At 57.6% G+C, this 18,126-nt stretch overlaps 2 protein-coding genes across 4 annotated transcripts in view; one reads left to right on the top strand and one right to left on the bottom strand.

Moving 5' to 3' along the window:
• Positions 1–1,010: 1,010 nt before the first annotated feature.
• Positions 1,011–18,126, bottom strand: part of GNG7 (G protein subunit gamma 7) — a 37,623-nt gene continuing 20,507 nt past the window's right edge. For 2 of the 3 annotated variants that reach the window (XM_034425857.3, XM_060681639.2), the window contains 2 exons: positions 3,884–3,999; positions 1,011–3,037 (listed from right to left, as the gene is read on the bottom strand). In XM_034425857.3, the coding sequence (XP_034281748.1) occupies positions 2,912–3,037; positions 3,884–3,964 (207 nt within the window). In that variant the 5' untranslated portion in view covers positions 3,965–3,999 and the 3' untranslated portion in view covers positions 1,011–2,911. Of the gene's footprint in view, positions 3,038–3,883; positions 4,000–6,100; positions 6,314–18,126 lie in introns of all 3 variants that reach the window. The other variant, XM_034425858.3, reaches the window with a different exon arrangement.
• Positions 5,055–7,290, top strand: LOC117670581 (uncharacterized). Its single transcript, XM_034425856.2, has 4 exons — positions 5,055–5,440; positions 5,949–6,075; positions 6,293–6,348; positions 6,725–7,290. The coding sequence occupies exons 1-4, from the start codon at positions 5,066–5,068 to the stop codon at positions 7,094–7,096; spliced, it is 930 nt and encodes a 309-aa protein (XP_034281747.2). The 5' UTR covers positions 5,055–5,065; the 3' UTR covers positions 7,097–7,290.

Genomic DNA, 18,126 nt, shown 5'->3' with positions numbered 1-18,126 from the left:
GGCGAGGAGGGCCGAAGACCGCAGGCAGGGTGTGGACTGTGGAGGGCACCGCCGGTGGGCAGCTGGCTAGGGGGCCGCAGAGCGCCGGAGACCGGCGGCGAGGATTTGGCTCCGCGGCTCTTTGGAGACGGGGGCTGGGAGCCTATGCGCTCCCTCTGTCCTTGCTCCCCTTGGCCCGAGGCTCTCCCCTGAATGAGAGCCAGCCAGGAGGGAAGGAAAGGAGGCAGCGTCGGGTGATCGTTCTTCTCTTCCCCCACCCCCCGGGCTTTGGAGAGGAAGTGTCGGGCCTGGATGCCCGCAGAGTGCCGTGTAACCAGCCCCCAGCCGCCCCACTGCAGAAGCCACTGAGCTCGCTCTGTGTGTGTATAAGGGCTTCTCCTCCTCCCCCACCCTGGACTGACATGGCAACCAGGTGGATGCCATCCCACCCTCTATGCGCTCTACTCTTAGAGGGTAGCCCTCAGGGCAGACCAAGGTCATCCTGGGGACCTCTCCACCCCAGGTGCACCCAAATGGCTGAACGCCCATCCCTGGTTCTCTCTCACACACACATTGGCTGATTCCAAGAATTTTACACCTCCCCCCTTTCCCCCTTAGGGCTGGTATTCATGTCCCGTTTGTCTTGCCTTGAAGATGCCGACCACCCCTTCCTTTAGGACAGGCGGCCACTTTAGGCTCATTTGAGGGTCTGCTTTTCTTTTCCTGCTCCTCACCCTTATTCTGCCCTGTATTTGGCTGGCAGAGGCATTTTGTGGTGGGCAGGGTCTCTTCCCGCCTCCGTGAGCTGTTGTGAGCAGGGCCTCCCCTTAATGGCACCTTGGAAGCCCTTCAGAGGAACTGAGGAGCCCAGTAGGTGGATGCTGGACAGAACCCCCCCCACCCCCATTTGCTCTGATCCTTAGCATTGCAGAGGCAAACCCCCCCCCCGGAGAATGCTGTCCCCCCCCCAAGACGAGATTACGGAGCAGTGCCTCAGGAGAGCTGCCTTCCCAAGTCGAGAAAAAACAGAATTTCCAGCAAAAGTGAGGTTTTATTCTTTGACTTATCAATTGACTTTTTTAAAACAGAAACCTCACAACATGTTCAGTACTAGCAAGTCAGTCAGTCCAGGGCACAAGGGAGAGGAGCTGGTTATAAAAGGGAGTGGCAGGAATTAGCAAGAAAAGATGACCAGACACGACCTTTCCCCCCTCCCCCGTTATAAACCTCCCTCTTTTTGGCAACAGGAATAGAGTTTGGCAAATAAGAACTATGTTCAGCAGGCTTTTTCCAAAAACTGAATCAATCCGTTTGTCACTTTGGTGAATTAAAAAACAATTGAAAGAGTTTAACACAAGGAGGGGAATGCCCCCCCCTGTGTGTGTACTGTATAAAAGGTCCAGGTTCCCAGAGAGGAGAGGAGAGGAGGGTGGCCCTGGGTTCAAGGGCGGACAGAGCGGGAGGGCTTGCATATCCATGGAAGAGGCAGAGCTGAAAGCAGGGAAGACCCACCCAGGTGAATGGGGAAGCAAATGCAAAGGGGGTGGGGATGGCGGAGGCTCCTGGGCTGGGATTACTGGGGGGGGGGACTGCCCAGTGCCAGATTTAGGCATAAAACAAATAAATTTAGGGCCTCACAAAATTTCAGAATTTTTGTTGTTGCTGTCTTTTAGATTTTCTGTGGCTTTTTGTGTGTGCTGTATTTTTAAAAATCTTGGGTAGCAAAATTGTATGCATAATTTTACAAAGACTTTAGGTGTAAGTGATACTTTAAGGCCAAATGTTCTCAACGGTACCAGGAAGAGACCATCAGAGAGCAGATGCTCCGCCTTATTTTTGCGATGACCCCAGGGTGGGGGCTGCTTGGCACTCACTGGGGGGGGCATCGGGTGTGGCACAAGAAATCCAATGGCTGAGCCTTCCAGGAGAGCAAGGGGGCCCTAACCCTGCTGGCTGGGAGTCCCTGGAGATGCCCCACTCACTTCTGGGCAAGGGGAAAGGAGCACCAAGCTGCTGGCAGCCCTGCAGCTTCTCTGGCTTTGCACTAGGAGGAACGGGGGGGGGGTGCTAATCCCATTCTATCCCCCCAAGCTTCCCCAGCCTCAAAAACAAGGCCTCATTCAGCCCAGCCTGGAGAAGAACAGTTCTCAGTCCTTGGAGGGAGGAGCTCATTCTGGACAGCAGATTCTCCGTTAAAGAAGCTGACACAGTGCCCCCCCCCCAGCACTCCTATTCCCGCATCCAACCTGCTGGCATCCCCAGGACTCTCCAGGGACCTTCGTCCTCCATTCTGCTCTTTGGCCACTGGTTCCTCTCTCGGGGAGAGCCGGGACGGGTGCAACCAGCCAGGGCACAGCCCTCCCCAGCTTTGGCACCAGTAGGGTCTGTGGCACTCGGCAGGAGGGTCCACAGAAGAAGCCCTCCTCACCCCACCTGGCCTGGAGGAAGCACTGCCTGCAAGTGTCCCTGGGGAGCCCAAGGGGCGGGGGGGTCACTGGGGAGGGAGGGAGGGTGGGAGGAAACTCTACATGACAATCGCGGAGGTGGTGGGTATGATGGAGAGCACCCCAAAGGAGAAGTCGATGTGAGAAAGAGAAGGCATTTCTGCTTGGGAAGCCCACTCCTCAACAGTCCAGGACGGGCAACTGCAGGAAGGGCCTCTGGCAGCGGTCTTTGCCTGCCTGACGTGGTCCAGGTCTCCACCCGAGGGGCATCCTCAGTGCTGGACAGACCAGCTTCCTAAGCGGTCCCCATCCCAGGACGGCCCCTCAATCCTGGCCTTGCGCCCTCCTGACTCCCGGGCTCGGAATTCGGTCATCTGCCGAACAGGACAAATGGGCAGGGCGAGGCCCGGTTCCCCCCCCCTTGTGCTGGGTGGAGATCAGGGCTGGGGGATGCGCCCGGCCTGGGGATGGGTGGGGGGTGCGCCTGGCTATAGGAGGGTGCACGGCTTCTTGTCCTTGAAGGGGTTCTCCGAGGTGGGGACGCCAACAAGCAGGGGATCGTTCCTGGCCTGCTGCTCGCAGTAATTCATCAGCTCCAGGGAGGCTTTGGAGACCTGAGGAGGGAAGCAGCCACGTCAGCCAAGGGCGCCAGCAGATGGCAAGCGGCCGACTGGCCTCCGCCGGCCCTTTGAAGTCCAGCCTGCTTGGCCGCAGCCAATTTTAGCCCAAACCAAGGAAAAGGGAGAGACCACGCCCACTAATTCTCATTTCCAACCTGCAGCAGGATCCCCCAACATCCCCCTCACATTCTGGAAGGGGGGCCTGACATTCTGAGGGGGGGGAGGCAAGGGCAGACCCTCTTCCCTTGCACAGTTGTCCCTAGTTTCTGGCTTTCCCTGTTCCTCAAGAGACTCCCCTCACCTCCAGAGAAGTGGGCCAAGACCAGGCTCAGCCACCCCCCCTTCGCCCCCCCCCACAGCCCACAGGGAATAATGGCAACGCTAAATGCAGCTGCACTGAAACTCTTCCAAGAACCAGGCTCTGGAGGGCGATTACAAGAACTCTTCCTCCCTCCCTGCCTCGTTACCGTCTGATTCATAGCCTCTGATCATGTGCAGAGGCATTCTTGGGCCAAGGAACAACCGAGGCATGCAGGCCTCCGAGCTAAAAGGTGCTCTCCCTCTTCGGAGGGTGGGTGCAACATCCCTGCCTTGGGATGAGGGCCCAGAGACCCTCCCCCACTGTGGTGCTCTCAGAGGCCGCACTCTGCTTGCAGACCCTCCCAGGCTGCTCAGAGCACCAGGAACCCACAGCTTGACCTTGAGCCAGAGGTTGCCTTCTATCTGTCCCCCTCCCCAATTACCAGGGCACCTGTCGCTCCCCTTTGCGTGCTTCCTCTCTCTCTCTCTCTCTCTCTCTCTCACACACACACACACAGAGGCTGCCTCCCCAGAGCCCACCTTGATCCTCTCCATTCCGGCCTCAATCCGCAGCTGCTCCACCAGCTTCCTGGCCTGGGCGATGTTGTTAGTGGCCGACATTGTCTGCCATGGAGGGGGGGGACATCCACCAGCACCTGGATGCGGGGAGAGAAACACCAGAGAAGGGGACACTTGGTTCCTGACCCTGCTCTGCCCCTCTCCGGGGGTGGAACCGGGCAGAATTGCCCCCTCCTCTCTTTGGAGACAGGTGCCCCTTCACTGTCAAGCTCAGGGTGGCAGTGCTACAAGCTGCCCTGGGGAGGGGGGCTTCAGCTGAAGGGAGTAGCCGCCTGACAACTTGACTTTCCTGTGTACCTGGGAAAAAGGCCCAAAGTCCCCAGAGCAGCTTTTTAGAAGCGGAGGCGCCCTGTGCACACAATCCTCCCCACCCCCGTGGGTGGAGCCCATGGTCATCTCGGCTCCTTCTGCAGCTGCATGAGGGCCCACAGCTCTTCACCAGATGAAGATGAGGAACCTCCTCAGGCAGAGGCAGTCTATCTCAAGAAACCAACTGGTAAATGGGATTGAGAGGTATTCCGAGGCATCTGGCTGGCCCTTCCCTGCAAAGAGAAGCTGCAATTGTCTGTCTGCAGGATGAGACCAAACTGGCTCCTCGGCCGGAAAAGCCCCGAGGGGGCTGCTTCGTGGGCCCCACTTGGCCTCAGAGTTCAAAAGAAACAAGCTGCGCCCCAAGGCGGACGGACCAACTATCGGGCTCTGCCGGAGTTCCCGGCGGGGCCTCCCCGACTGACACCCTCTTCTTTCAGGGGCGGCCCGCGCGAGGGTCTTCCGTTCCTCCTGGACGGGGCTGCGAGGCGAGAAGGGGCTTCCAGAGCAAGCCAGGGAAGGTCCCGGGGGCGGAAGGCAGAGCAAGGCGAGACCCCCTGAGAAGCCCCCCTCCATCCACTGCCGGGGGGCTCCCTCGGCTGCTTGCTTCCTTGCGAGGTCCTGGCCCGAATGCCTCGCCCGGGGGAGGGCAGAGAGGCCGCACGCTTGTTAGCGGCTCCCGGGGCGCCACCTGCAGCCCTCCGGCCGGCCAATCGCCTACTAGCCGGCAGGGGACCCGCGGCCGCCTTCCCCCTCCCCTCCGCTCCCCCATAAAGCGGGCCCAGGTGCGGCCCCTCCCGCGGAGAGCGTCGGCCGAGCAGGACGCCGCCGGAGATGGCGGGTAAGAGGCCGCTGGCCGAGCGGGGCGCGCCCTCCCCGCCCGGCCCCATGGGACCTGGAGTCCGCTCCCCGCCTCCCTCCAGCAGGCTCTCTTTCTCGGCGTCCGCAGAGGCCTCGGCGGCAGCCCGCTTCTCCAAGGGCCGCTATCCGCCCACGCTGACCATGGTCACCGAGGCCGTCGGGGCGCTCAACGAGAGGAAGGGCTCTTCCACCGCCGCCATCAAGCGCTACATCCGCCACAACTACCCCGGCGTGGACCCCATCCGCCTCAAGTACTACCTGCGCAAGGCTCTGCTCAAGGGGCTGGAGAAGGGCTACCTGGTGCGCCCCCTCAACTCCTCCGCCCAGGGGGCCACCGGCAGATTCAAGGTGAGGGAGCCCCCCTGCCTAGTCGGAAGGGGCTTGCCCCCCACTCTACCCCTCCCCTTGTTCAGCTACTGAGTCACCCCCTGAAGCCCACAAGAAGAGTTGGGGGCAGGCTTATTGTTCTCTAGGGTTCCTGATGGCCACAGCCCCCTGGACACAAGGGGGCATGGGGCTTTTCTGCCCAAGCCCCATGTGGCTCCAAACCCTTCTTGTAGCCCTCATCACCTGTGCCTGGATGCCCACCCACCCACTTGGCTTCCTGGGGAGACCCTAAAGGGAGCCTTCTCCCACCCACCCCTTCCTGCTTGGCTAGTGAGCATCGGGAAATGCCAGCCTTGCCAGGCCCTTGCCTGGACCATCCATGTGCCACGGCTGAGAGCATTTTGGTCCTGCGGGAGATGCCAGCCTCTCCTGCTTGGACCTGGCAGAGTCTGGCCTGCAACCGCAAAGGCTTTGGAGGCCCTCTGAGTGCCCCACTTGGCATTCTCCCTCTTGCCCCCTGATTTTGCAGTTGGCAGCCCTAAAGCCCAAGAAGGGAAAGGCGAAGGGGGCCCAGCCTGCCCAGGGGGAAAGCCCACCCCCAAAACCGGAGAAGAAGGCGGAGGGCAAGCCGAGGGTCGAGAACCCCAAAGGCAAAGGTAAGGGCTCTCCCTTCTCATGCACCATCCGCCTCCAGAGACTGGAGGGCTGGGGAGGATGGAGGGTTGAGGGTTGAGGTCCCATGGCTGCACTGATGGGTCTGGCAGCTGAGGGCCCCAGGGGCCCGTTCTTCGTCTTGTGAGGTCCCGGCTGCAGCTTCTGCCTTGATGGAGGTCAGCCCAGTGGAGAAGGTGCTCATCCTGGTTCTCCCAGCAGATGCCAAGGGCAAGGAGAAAGCTGCCAAAAAGAAAGCCAAGGCTGAATCCGACCAGGTAGGTCCTCCAGGGGAGGGGGGCTTTATGTAGGCAGCCCCAAGCAGTGGGGGCAGCTCAGCCCTTCCCACATCGCCCAAGGCCTTGGGAGGGAGGTTTGCCTTTGGGCAGGAGAGAGTGACTTCCCCAAAGTCCAAGAGTTGCAGCCCCCTCCCAGCTGTTCCAGTGGCCCCTTCCAGGGCTCTGCCCCCTGGCCAAAGCTGACTCAGGGTAGCATGTCTCTTGCCCATCACAAAGGCCCCAGATCACGACAGAGCCAAGATGGTGCCCTCTGGGGGGGCTGTATCTGCTCCCCAGTGAGCCAAGAGATTCGGAGCTGGCTCCCCCCCCCCCCCCCCCGACTAGTACAAGGCCAAGCGCATCCATCTCCCTGCAGGTCCTGGCTGCAGACCCAGTGAAGCAGAAGCCGAAGGAGAAAATGGCAGCCGAAGGAAAGGCTCCCAAGAAGCCGAGGCCCCCCAAGACCCTCCAAGTCAAACTGGCAAAGGCCCCCTCCAAGGCGCCCCCCAAGGGAGAAGCCAAGACAGCCACCAAGGGCAAAGCTCGTCCCAAGGCAGGAGCAGAAGATGAGGCTGAGCCCCCCGTGGGTGAGCGAGTCAAGGTGGCAAGGGGGAGCCAAGCCAAGAGCCAGGCCGGGCCCCCCAAGGCCAGAGCCCCCAAGGCCGGAGCCCCCAAGGCCGGAAAGAAGGCGGTGGCCAAAAGCAAGGAGAAAGAAGCCGAGGGGGGAGCGGGCCCAAAGAACGCCTGAGGTCCACGGTGGCCATTGTCAACCTGTAGTGCGATGCAGGAGGGCACCCCAGCTGCCTCCCAATGGCTGGCAGCCCCTGTCATGGAAGGAGGCCGATGGGGGCCCCCCCAGGTGGAAGGCTGGGCAGTTTTAACAGCATTTTAAGCAGTCAGAGATGTTTTTCAATAAAGGTGTAATATTTGGCAAGAAGCAAACACATGGGCTGTTCCTGATTCTTGGCTGCAGTAGAGAGAAGCTGGGCTGAAGGAGATTCGACATTCCCAGCTCCTGACTCGAGGGAGGAGGAAACACCCCCCCCCCAGCAGATAACCTTGCACCTGCTCAGCCACAGGTGGGCCATGCACGCCACTCACTTCCAGCTGTTTGTTTTAGGAGCTGCCTTGCTCTAACATAGGCATTTTTGAGCAATGCTTTTGTTTGCAAGCTTCATTGTCTCAAATTATACTTTAGCATAACCTTTTCAGAATTCTTGAACATAACTTTAGTTCCAAGGATGTTCTTGAAAACTCTTGAGTCCCGAGAGTCTGCATCCAGTTTTGGTCACCACAATATGAAAAAGGTGTTGAGGCTTTGGAAAGAGCGCAGAGAAGAGCAGCAAAGATGATTAAGGGACCGGAGGCTAAAATGATGAACAGCTGCAGGAATCTGGTATGGCTAGCCTAGAGAAAAGGATTAGGGGAGACCTGATAGCAGCCTTCTAATATTTGAGGGGCTGCCCTCAAAAGAGGAGGGGGTGAAAGCACCTGAAGGCAGGACAAAAGCAAATAGACTCTTTCCCACAGAAAACACCTGGAGCCACAAAACCTGGGTAGGTGTGGGGGGGGAGGGGTGTTCATGTGACCGGGTGGGAGTGAGTGACATCGAGTTGGCCACGCCCACCCAGGTTCTGTGGCTTCCTGTGTGCTGTTTTCTGTGGGAAATGGGTCCAAATGGCTCTGAGCGTTTAAGGTTGCAGACCCCTGGTCTAGGGGTTGGACTAGAACACCTCCAAGGTCCCTTCCAACTCTTGTCATTCTTAGAGTCAAGCTCGCATTTTCTTCAGAAAGTGTAAATTTAGTCTTCAGGGTTGCGAAATAAAACCACCCCGTTTCCCAAAGGTTTCTTGCAACTGAGCGACTCTGCTGCCCGGATTCGGGGGACAGGCGCCCTTTGGGAGCCCCAGCTGGGGAACGGGGCACCCTTCACCCTGCAGCCTTGGGACTGGGTGGATCTCTTGGCTTTGTCTGGAGTCATGCTGAGCAGAGATCTGGGGCGGCTTCCAGATCCTCTCACGGTCACAGGATCTGGTTGGGGCTGTGCTTGTAGCAGCTGAGCCCCACACAAGGCGCCCCCTCCCAACTCCCCTCCTGAGTGGGTTGGAGGCACCTGGAATTATTGGCACCTGGGAAAGGCAGCACCAGCGCCCATTCAATTTGGGATGGCAGAGAGCCTGGGATGTCCATCAGGGCTGGAAAAAAAATGGAACTTGGAACTTAAACTCTTTTTTTGGGTGGAGGGGGAGCCGACACTGGCAGCCCTTGAATTACTTTAAAGCAGCGATCGATCGTGTCTCCTCTGCAGACTCAACGTGCCAAGCCGCCAAAACCTCTACCACGGTGTCTCCTCCCTCTCCTCTGCCCACCCCGGTTTGCCAGGGTCCCTCCTATCACACAATGCTGTGAACGGGTTAAAGCCCCTCCCCCCCCGGGCCCAATGAGGACTAGAGACTGCTAACTCTGGGTATCTGCAGATGCTGTCCAGGATGGCCCTGGCATCTTTTGAAGCAGCCTGGCACGCCTGGCTCAGGTTCAGCTTGTGATTCACCCACACCTCCCCCCCCGTCCTTTCCGCCCCTTGTTCTAGCTTGCCCAGCTCCTCCTGAGCCTTCACGCTGCCCTCGGGGTGATCCATCTTTGCCTTGGCGGCAGATCTGGCACTCCTTCGGCCTGACATGGCACAACAGAGGCTGTAAACGGAAGAGCCGTTCCCGGGAGCACCTTGCCAAAGGCCGAGAGGCTCCTCAGGTCCCTCGCCCGGGAGCCAGAGCCAGACGGATTCAGCAGCTGGGGAAAAGGAGGCCGGGCAAGCAGGCGGCTGCTCTTTGCAACCCCCGGAGCTCCGGACTCCCTCCCAGCCCTCCTGGGAAACGCAGCAACAGCCACCGGCGCTGCTTTCTCACAACCTGGCCGACGCCAGCGAGCATTTCAAGCGGCTGCACGCACCGGGCCAGCTTCCAACCTGGCCCCTGGGCACGTGCGCGCCTGGCGAGGTCTCTGTGCAGACGGAGAGAGACGCAACGCTGGCAGCTGCTCCCATCGCCGAGCCTTTCCCACGGCCACAGCACCGGCAGTTGCTTCAGAGGCGTGCTGCCAGACCGTGGGCCCCGATTCCCCCCTCAGCAGCTCCCACCAGGCAGCATGGCTGCCCTCAACAGCCCTGTGAGGCAGGACAGACCAACTCCTGAGCTCAAGGTTCCAGAAGAGCAGCTTCTAATGGAAGCGAGGCTTATTTAGTTAGTTAGTTAATTTTATTTAATTATTTAATTTTATTTTATTTTATTTAATTTATATACCGCCCTTCTCCCAGAAGGACTCAGGGCAGTGTACAGCCAAAATAACACAGATATAAAATTTAAAAAACAATTTAAGAAATATTAAATAATTTGGCCCATATCTAATTAAAATAAAACTACCCGTTTTGGACATTTAAAAATTAAAAGTTAATGATTAAAAATTTAAAAATTAGGCCAGCCCAGCTTGTTGGCATAAAAGTGTCTTGAGGGCCCGGCGGAAGGTGCGTAAATTGGGAATCCTCCGCATCTCTGGGGGCAATTCGTTTCAGAGGGCAGGAACCCTCACAGAGAAGGCTCTCCCCCTGGGGTCGCCAGCCGACATTGTTTGGCCGACGGCACCCGGAGGAGCCCCTCTCTGTGGGAGCGAATTGGCCGGTGGGAGGCTATTGGTAGCAGAAGGCAGTCTTCTAAATACCCAGGTCTAAACCATGGAGTGCTCTGAAGGTGGTAACCAATACCTTGAATCGCACCCGGAGGACCACCGGAAGCCAGTGCAGCTCGCGCAGGAGAGGTGTTACATGGGAGCGCCATGACGCTCCCATAATCACCCGCGCAGCTGCATTCTGGACCAGTTGGAGCCTCCGGGTGCTCTTCAAGGGGAGCCCCATTAGAGAGCATTACAGTAGTCCAGGCGGGAAGTGACAAGGGCATGAGTGACCATGAGTAGGGAGTCCCGATCCAGAAAGGGACACAACTGGTGGATCAGGTGAACCTGATAAAAAGCCCCCCTGGCCACGGCCATCACATGTTCTTCTAAGGACAGCCGTGCATCCAGGAGGACACCTAAGTTGTGAGCCCTCTCCATGGGGGCCAACGACTCGCCCCCGATAGTCAGAGATGGCACCAACTGACTATATCGGGATGCCGGGAACCACAGCCACTCGGTCTTGGACGGGTTGAGCTTGAGCCTGTTTCTCCCCATCCAGATCCGCACAGCCTCCAGACACCGGGGCATCACGTTAAGGGCATCATTGGGGTGGGCTTGCGCACAGGGGTCTTCTGCCCCAGCCCATTGCCCCCTTGCTTGGCAATAGCAATAGCACTTAGACCAGTGGTGAAATCTAAAATTTGTTACTACCGGTTCTGTGGGCGTGGCTTGGTGGGGGTGGGGGTGGGGGTGTAATGTGACGGTGGGCGTGGTCCTTTTTTTTTTTTTACTTTTAAAACCAAGGTGCGGCCCGTGTCCTGGGTTGCAGAGAGTCTCAGGCCCTGGGTCCTCGGCTGATGCTATGTAACGCCGGGTTGGTAGTTAATAAAGCCCCCCTCATCTGTGATCTTATTATGGAGGGGGGTGCGGACCTGGCAGGAATTACAGAGACCTGGTTGGGCAAGGAGGGGGGGCTTCCCCTTGTTGAAATGTGCCCTCCAGGTTTCTGTGCATTTCATCAGCCGCGGGCTCAGGGGAGGGGTGGGGGAGTAGCGGCAATTATTAGGGAAAGTCTTTGTCCGAGGGAGGCCACTGTTCCTCAGATAGCCGGATGTGAGTCCCTTTTTGTGAAGTAGGGTCGTGGGGTGCAGATGGGTTTGCTACACCTGGCTCCCTGCCACGTGGCGGCGACTCTGCCTGAGCTACTCGACGTGACTGCTGGGGTGGCGGTGGATACCCCCAGACTTATTGTCATGGGGGATTTCAACCTGCCATCCGCCGGTGAGGCGTCAGAGGTGGCTCGGGAGTTCGGGGACACACTCTGGACTTGATTTTCATCTCTGGTCAGTGTTTGAATGAGCTTGATAGAGGGGACTTAGACATCAAACCCTTGTCATGGACAGATCATTCCCTCCTTCACTTGGACTTTCAAGCCGCTTCCCCCCACCGCAGGGAGACGGAACCTACCAGATGGTTCTGTCCCAGGTGCCTGATGGACCCTGAAAGGTTCCTGATGGAACTTGGGCCGTTTCCTGAGACCCTGGCACACGACTCAGCCGAAGACCTGGTGGCCACCCGGGATAGTGCGGCCGCCAGAGCTTTGGATTGCGTCGTGCCTTTGCGGCCTCTGACCCGATGCCGATCTCAATTGGCTCCTTGGTTCTCCGAGGAGCTGATTGAGATGAAGCATCAGAAAAGATGTCTAGACAGTATCTGGAGGACTAGTCAATCCGAATCTGACCAGACACAGGTGAGGTCTTATATCAAGGCCTACCTAGTGGCGATAAAAGCGGCAAAATCTAACTATTTTTCCGCTCTTATCGCATCTGCAGAGAACCACTCTGTTTAGGGTGACCCACTCCCCCATTTCGGGGGGGAGTGCGGGAAGATCCCTTGCAGGGTCGAGCTGAGGATTTTGTGCAATTCCTGCATGATAAAGTCGCTCGGATTCAGGAAGGCTTGGACTCTGACTCGGTGAGTCCGGGGAGGGAGATGGGGATTGGTCTTGAGAATGTTATGTGGGAAGAGTTTGACCCTGTGACTCCCGAGGACATGGACAGGATTCTGGGAAGGCTTAGTGCTGCCACGTGCTTATTGGACCCGTGTCCTTCCTGGTTGGTACTGGCCTCCCAGGAGGTTACACAAGGCTGGCTCCAGGGGATTATAAATGCTTCTTTGAGTGAGGGTGCCTTTCCCGCCACCTTGAAAGAGGGGGTGGTGAGGCCCCTCCTCAAGAAGCCATCCCTGGACCCGGCTGTATTAGCAAACTATCGTCCGGTCTCCAACCTTCATTTTGTAGTGAAGGTTGTTGAGAGTGTGGTGGCATGACAGCTACCCCAGTACCTGGAGGAGGCTGTCTATCTAGACCCATACCAGTCGGGCTTCAGGCAGGGGTACAGCACGGAAACGGCATTGGTCGCGTTGGTTGATGATCTCTGGAGGGCTCGGGACAGGGGTTCCTCCTCTGTCCTGGTCCTATTAAATCTCTCAGCAGCTTTTGATACCGTCAACCATGGTATCATGCTGCAGCGGTTGAGGGGGTTAGGAATAGGGGGCACCATTCTGCGGTGGTTCTCCTCCTTCCTCTCCAACCGTTCACAGTTTGTGTTGGCAGGGGGACAGAGGTCGACCTCGAGGCGCCTTGGTCCTCTCACCCCTTCTGTTCAACATTTGAAGCCGCTGGGTGAGATCATCCGTAGTTTTGGGGTGAGAGTCCACCAGTATGCTGATGACACTCAGTTGTACTTCTCCACCCCAGACCACCCCACCCCAGACCACCCCAATGATGCCCTTGATGTGATGTCCCGCTGCCTTGATGTGATGTCCCGCTGCCTGGACTATACCGGCATCCCGGTATAGTCAGCTGGTGCCATCGTTGACTATTGGGGGTGAATCTTTGCCCCCCACAGAAAGGGCTCACAATCTGGGTGTCCTGGATGCACGGCTGTCTTTAGAAGAGCACAGGACGGCCATGGCCAGGGGGGCTTTTTATCAGGTTCGCCTGATCCGCCAGTTGCGTTCCCTTTCTAGACCGGGACGCCCTACGCACAGTCACTCACGCCCTTGTCACCTCCCGGCTGGACTACTGTAATGCTCTCTACATGGGGCTCCCCTTGAAGAGCACTCGGAGGCTCCAATTGGTCCAGAATGCGGCCGCGCGGGTGGTTATGGGCGCAACTCATTGCGCCCATGTAACACCCCTCCTGCACGAGCTGCACTGGCTCCCAGTGGTCTTCCGGGTGCAATTCAAGGTGTTGGTCACCACCTTTAAAGCACTCCATGGCATAGGACCCGGGTATTTACGGAACCGCCTTCTGCCACCAATAGCTTTCCACCGACCAGTTCGCTCCCACAGAGAGAGACTCCTCAGGGTGCCGTCGGCCAAATTATGCCGGCTGGCGACACCCAGGAGGAGAGCCTTCTCAGTGGGAGCTCCTGCCCTTTGGAACGAACTGCCCCCGGAAATATGTACAATCTCTGACCTCCGGGTTTTTCGCTGTGCCCTCAAGACCCTGCTCTTCCGACAGGCGGGGCTGTCTATTTAAGTGGTTTTTAAATTGGAGTTTTAACTTGGGGTTTTAAATTTTGGCCGAAACTGTTTAATTGATTTTAATTACTTTTAATGATGATGTCTGTATATTTATGTTTTTAAATTGGCTGTACACCGCCCCGAGTCCTTCGGGAGAAGGGCAGTATATAAATAAAATTAACATTAACATTTTTTTAACCTCTTTCGGGGAAGAGGTTGTAAAAAAATGCTTTCAAAAGGCTTTGACGATCCCAGCTGAGTTGCCTGATCATCAGAGGGTTTTTTAACCCTCTGCTGATCAGGCAACTCAGCTGGGATCGTCAGAGGCGTTTAAAAGAAAAAAAGCCTCTGATGATCGTGCGGCTCAGCTGGGCATGGGGAGGGGGGGCAGGGATTTTTGCTACCGGTTCTCCAAACCACCCGCCTCCATCGCTACGGGATCGGGCGATCCAGTCCGAATCGGGAGCATTTCACCCCTGACTTAGACTTATATACCGCTTCAAAGTGCTTTACCGTCCTCTCTAAGTGGTTTACAGAGTCAGCCTCTTGAATCTGGGTCCTCATTTTACCAACCTCAGAAGATTGGAAGGCTGAGTCAACCTTGAGCCTGGTGAGATTCAAACTGCCAAACTGCTGGCAGCCGGTGATCAGCAGAAGTAGCCTGCAGTACTGCACTCTGACCACTGCGCCATTGCGACTCTTGGCAGCTTCCCTTTGGGGCAAGAGCTCCCCACAAAAGCAAAGGAGGCATCCCAGCGACCACCAAGGCCAGGTCAGCCACGGAGGGGGAGGGGAGAGATTCCCTAGAGGTGAGCCTCCAGGGCACAGCAGGGTCTAACTTCACCTTCCCCGCCAAACAGCAGCACATTTTGCTGCCAATGAACAATCAAGTCAAAACTTGAGGATTAAACCCAGCTACTGTGGTGCCAGCTAATTTAATACCTAAATTAATCTATTTTTTAACAGCTGTTGGAAGACTGACTGATGCCGACTGAAAACATAAAAGAAACCCACCAAGATAAGCGGCATTTTCTCACGAGGGGGCAGGGTTGCTTTCCTTCCAGGCTAATTGCAGCTTTGGTGCGAAATTGCTGAACTGGGCGCCAGGAGCTGGCAGAGGCAGAAACGGGGGTGCCTTGTCAGCTACTTTTTCCCAGGGCTGTCCCCACTTTTAGATCTGCCCCCCCATCCCAGAGAGGCTTCCTTAGCAGCAGGCTGAGGACCAACCAGCTCACCCCTTTGGCTGCTGGAGGGAAGCCCCCTTGCCTGGCTCTGTGGGGTGGGCTTCATAAGAGAGGAGCTGCTCCTCCCCCGGAAAGACTTGGCAGTCAAAGCCAGGGGATCCTCTTCCCTGCCTCCCAAGGGCCGTCTCTCAATCCTTGAGGGATGGTAACCGGCCTGCTGAGGCCTGAAGGGTCCCTACCACCCGTGGGTCCCTTGGCCAGTCGCTTTGCTGAGGAGGGGGCTCCCACAGCCTCCTTGGTTTCTGGCCCAACCCAGGAAGGCTGCAGGCTCTGGAGCTGGGCCTTTGATGCACCAGCAGCCTCACACCGTGGCGCCCACCTGCATCAGTGGGGTGGAGAGTCTTTGCTTCCAAGCAGTGCTCCCCCCCCCCCCCCCCGGGGAGCCCAGGAATAACAGAGGAATAGAAGGGACCTTGGAGGTCTTCTAGGCCTCCTCCAAGGACTAGGAGGAGGGGAGCAAGCTTTGCACCCAGACCCCACTTGGGACTTTTAAAGAGAAATGAGTTTTCGCTGCCAGGTTGCTTCTCTCCCTCCCCCCCAAGCTGCCCAACAGATTGTGCCAATCGTCACCATGGCCTCTTGAGCAGCTTCTGATCTCCATCCGGAGCCCCAATTCCAGCCTCCACCCAACTGCTGCTGTTGGCGCCCCCTTCCTTGAGCCCTTCAGGCCTGGCAATGTTGCGGGTTGCAGCTGCCCAGCTGGGTCAGATGGCAGCTTCTCAGGTGGGCACCCATGGCAGCAGGGATCCTGTCTGTCCCATCGGGATCTGACCCCAGGGAGGGAGGACCAGCTGGGAGCCCCAGGGATGCCCTGGGTGAGCAGAGACAGGAGAGGCAGGTGTGCCAGCCTCCTGGATGTTCTCACAGCTGATTGTGCCCTGAAGGTGGGGGCAGCCAGAGGAAGAGGAAGCTGAGCAGCACAGCTTCCTGCAAAACCTCCATGTCGGCTTCCTGCTTTGGCACCACAGCAGCCAATCCCCCCCACACACGAGGCCTGAAGCCAATTTCACAGATTCCCCCATTGGCCGAGAGGGAGGCCGGGGGCATGGGCACAGCCTGGGGGAGTCAGAGCTGACTTTAATGCTCTCCAAGCGATCCAGATGAGCAGGTGGATGCAGGACGCTCCAGGGAAGCCAGCCGCAGCCAGCCGCTTTGGCTCCTGACCGTGTCCAGAGAGCAGCACGGATTACAGGGCTGGAAGTGACCAGCAGCCGAGCTCAATTCCAGAGCCCGCAATGGTTCAGAAAGGCTCCTTGCCTGCCTGCCTGCCTGCCAGGTGCCAATGTTTGGGAGTTTGGATCATCTTCAATAGCTTCCTCTGGATCTCTGCCAGGTAGTGCCGGTAAAGGAGGGGCGTTCCCGCTTGAACATCCCCTCTCTGGGGAGGCCTACCTGCTGGATCCTGATGATCTTCCTTTTTCCCCAGGCACTTCTCTGCTTTCATGCCCCATTTCAGTTCACGTGCCCCCTTGATGCTGCAGGGCAGGCTCTCTGCCTTTTCTCATTTGCTGGCATTTTAACCGAAAGAGTGAAAGAGCCACACGGTGCTGCACACCAGAGAGTGGGAATGCCAGCCTGCCATGTCTCTCTGGGCAAGAAACCTCCCTGCCTCTCCCGGTGCCCTCCCAGTGCAGCAGTAAAATGACCTTGGCTGGTCTCATCTGCCCCCACCCCCAACCCCACCCTCACGCAGAGGAAGGCCGATGCGTGAGGCTGAGCTGCTGGCTTTGTCATGGAACTAGGGCACACGGTGTGTCACCTGGGCACATGTCTTCACCTTCCCTGGGGAGCTTCTCCCAGGCGCCTGGGCAGCCCCATGCAAGCAGCCACACGTGGACCAAAAGGTGGCACCTCCCCAGAGTGCCAAGGCTGACCCCTTGGCCATGATCCCCTTGCCCGGCCCTGTCAGCTGAATAAACACTTTTGGCTTATTAAGACAAATCCGGATTCTGTCTTTTATTTTTCACCCAGTCACACCTGAGCACCTGCCACACACCATCTTCCCCAAACCTCAAGGAGGTGACTGGCCACGGCATCTCTGGCTGATGAGTCTTGTGGCCAAGAGTCCTGCGTTCAAATGCAGCTTTGCTGGGCAAAGGATCCAACACGTCCAGGGCGAAGGGGGGCTTCCTGCCCCTTGGCCTTCCCCCCCCCCAAGGCCACCAGTCACCTCCCTTTGCCAGAATCAGGTGGCATCCGGGGGGGGGTCCGGTGGCTGACTCAGACAGCTAGGGTGGGGCAAAGGGCTGCCTTCCCTGCTCTGCCCCCTCACCTGGAAAGCCCAGGTGCGTCCGCCATCCTCCCCACCCCCCACCCGAACAGTAGGGAGAAGAACTTGGGGATCACCTCCCCCCCCCCCATCTTCCCAAACCCATGCCTGCCAGCAGAAGCAGCCTTGCAAGTGAGCCAGGCCGCCTCCCTTCACAGGAAGATCCTGCAAGGGGGGTGGAGGGCATGAGGTTTCCAGTGACTGCCCAGTGGAAACACAGCTGAGCCCAGAGGGGGCGCCCTCCCACCCCACGCCCTGTGGGAGGGGCAGCTGAACAGAAGGCTGAGTGGAGAGGGAAGAGAAGAAAGAAGGATGGAAGGGGAGGAAGGGCTCCTCAGAAGGTGGGGAGGGGCAGAGCTCCATGAAAGGGGCCCCACTTTCTCTAGAGGATGCCAAGCCCCTGCATCATGCCAGCAATCCAGTCTCTGCCCTGCATTTCCTCCTCCCCCATGCTCGTGTGCCTCCCCCTACTGAGCCAGACCGGGGGAGGGGGGACACAGGACACTTAGGATGTCTCTAATCTGCTCAGTAAATACAGCCAGAAGCTGCCGAACTCTAAGAAATGTGAGGGGCCTCCATGTTTGCACTAGGAGGAAGCAAAACTCCGAAAGCAGCAGAGAAATCAGCAGCCATAAATCCAACCTGTGACGTCAGCAGAGCCAAAAGCTCCTTTTAGGAAAAGAAGCTGAACGACTGCAGACTGGATGAGCCCCCCCCCCAAACGCCCCCCCTCCATTCCCTGCGTCAGAGGCCACCAAATGCGAGTGAAAGTTCCACATGGCCCATTGTGACACATTCATTTATTTGGTTTATTTCCAGTCCTAACCATTTTATGACCTTGCAACAGAAGGGTAACAAAATATTTCCTAGATCTTTCTTTTTAACTTATTTCCCTGTTATTCTACTTACTCTGGTAAAAGATGTGTTTCTCTTTGCTGGAGGGCTAACTCTGGAAGGCCACCGTCCCCGTTTGGGGAGAGGGGAGGGCTTGGAAGGGATGCTGAGCAGCCAGAAGCTCACCCACCTTGGGCAGGAGTGGCCCCCAAAGCCCCTTGGCAAGGCTGCGGAGA

The sequence above is a fragment of the Pantherophis guttatus genome, chromosome 1 (genome assembly GCF_059756535.1).
Source record: "Pantherophis guttatus breed Tessera chromosome 1, ASM5975653v1, whole genome shotgun sequence".
NCBI classification, from domain to species: Eukaryota; Metazoa; Chordata; class Lepidosauria; order Squamata; family Colubridae; genus Pantherophis; species Pantherophis guttatus.
Note: the sequence above shows the minus strand (reverse complement) of the source record. Positions and strands in the feature narration are given on the sequence as shown.

What these genes read in the sequence shown, in the direction of transcription:
- LOC117670581 (XM_034425856.2), top strand. Translation starts at nt 5,066, where the DNA reads ATGGCGGGTAAGAGGCCGCTGGCCGAGCGGGGCGCGCCCTCCCCGCCC. An exon ending in GGGCCACCGGCAGATTCAAG is followed by an intron (nt 5,441 to 5,948) that starts GTGAGGGAGCCC and finishes CTGATTTTGCAG; the next exon opens with TTGGCAGCCCTAAAGCCCAA. An exon ending in CCAAGGCTGAATCCGACCAG is followed by an intron (nt 6,349 to 6,724) that starts GTAGGTCCTCCA and finishes ATCTCCCTGCAG; the next exon opens with GTCCTGGCTGCAGACCCAGT.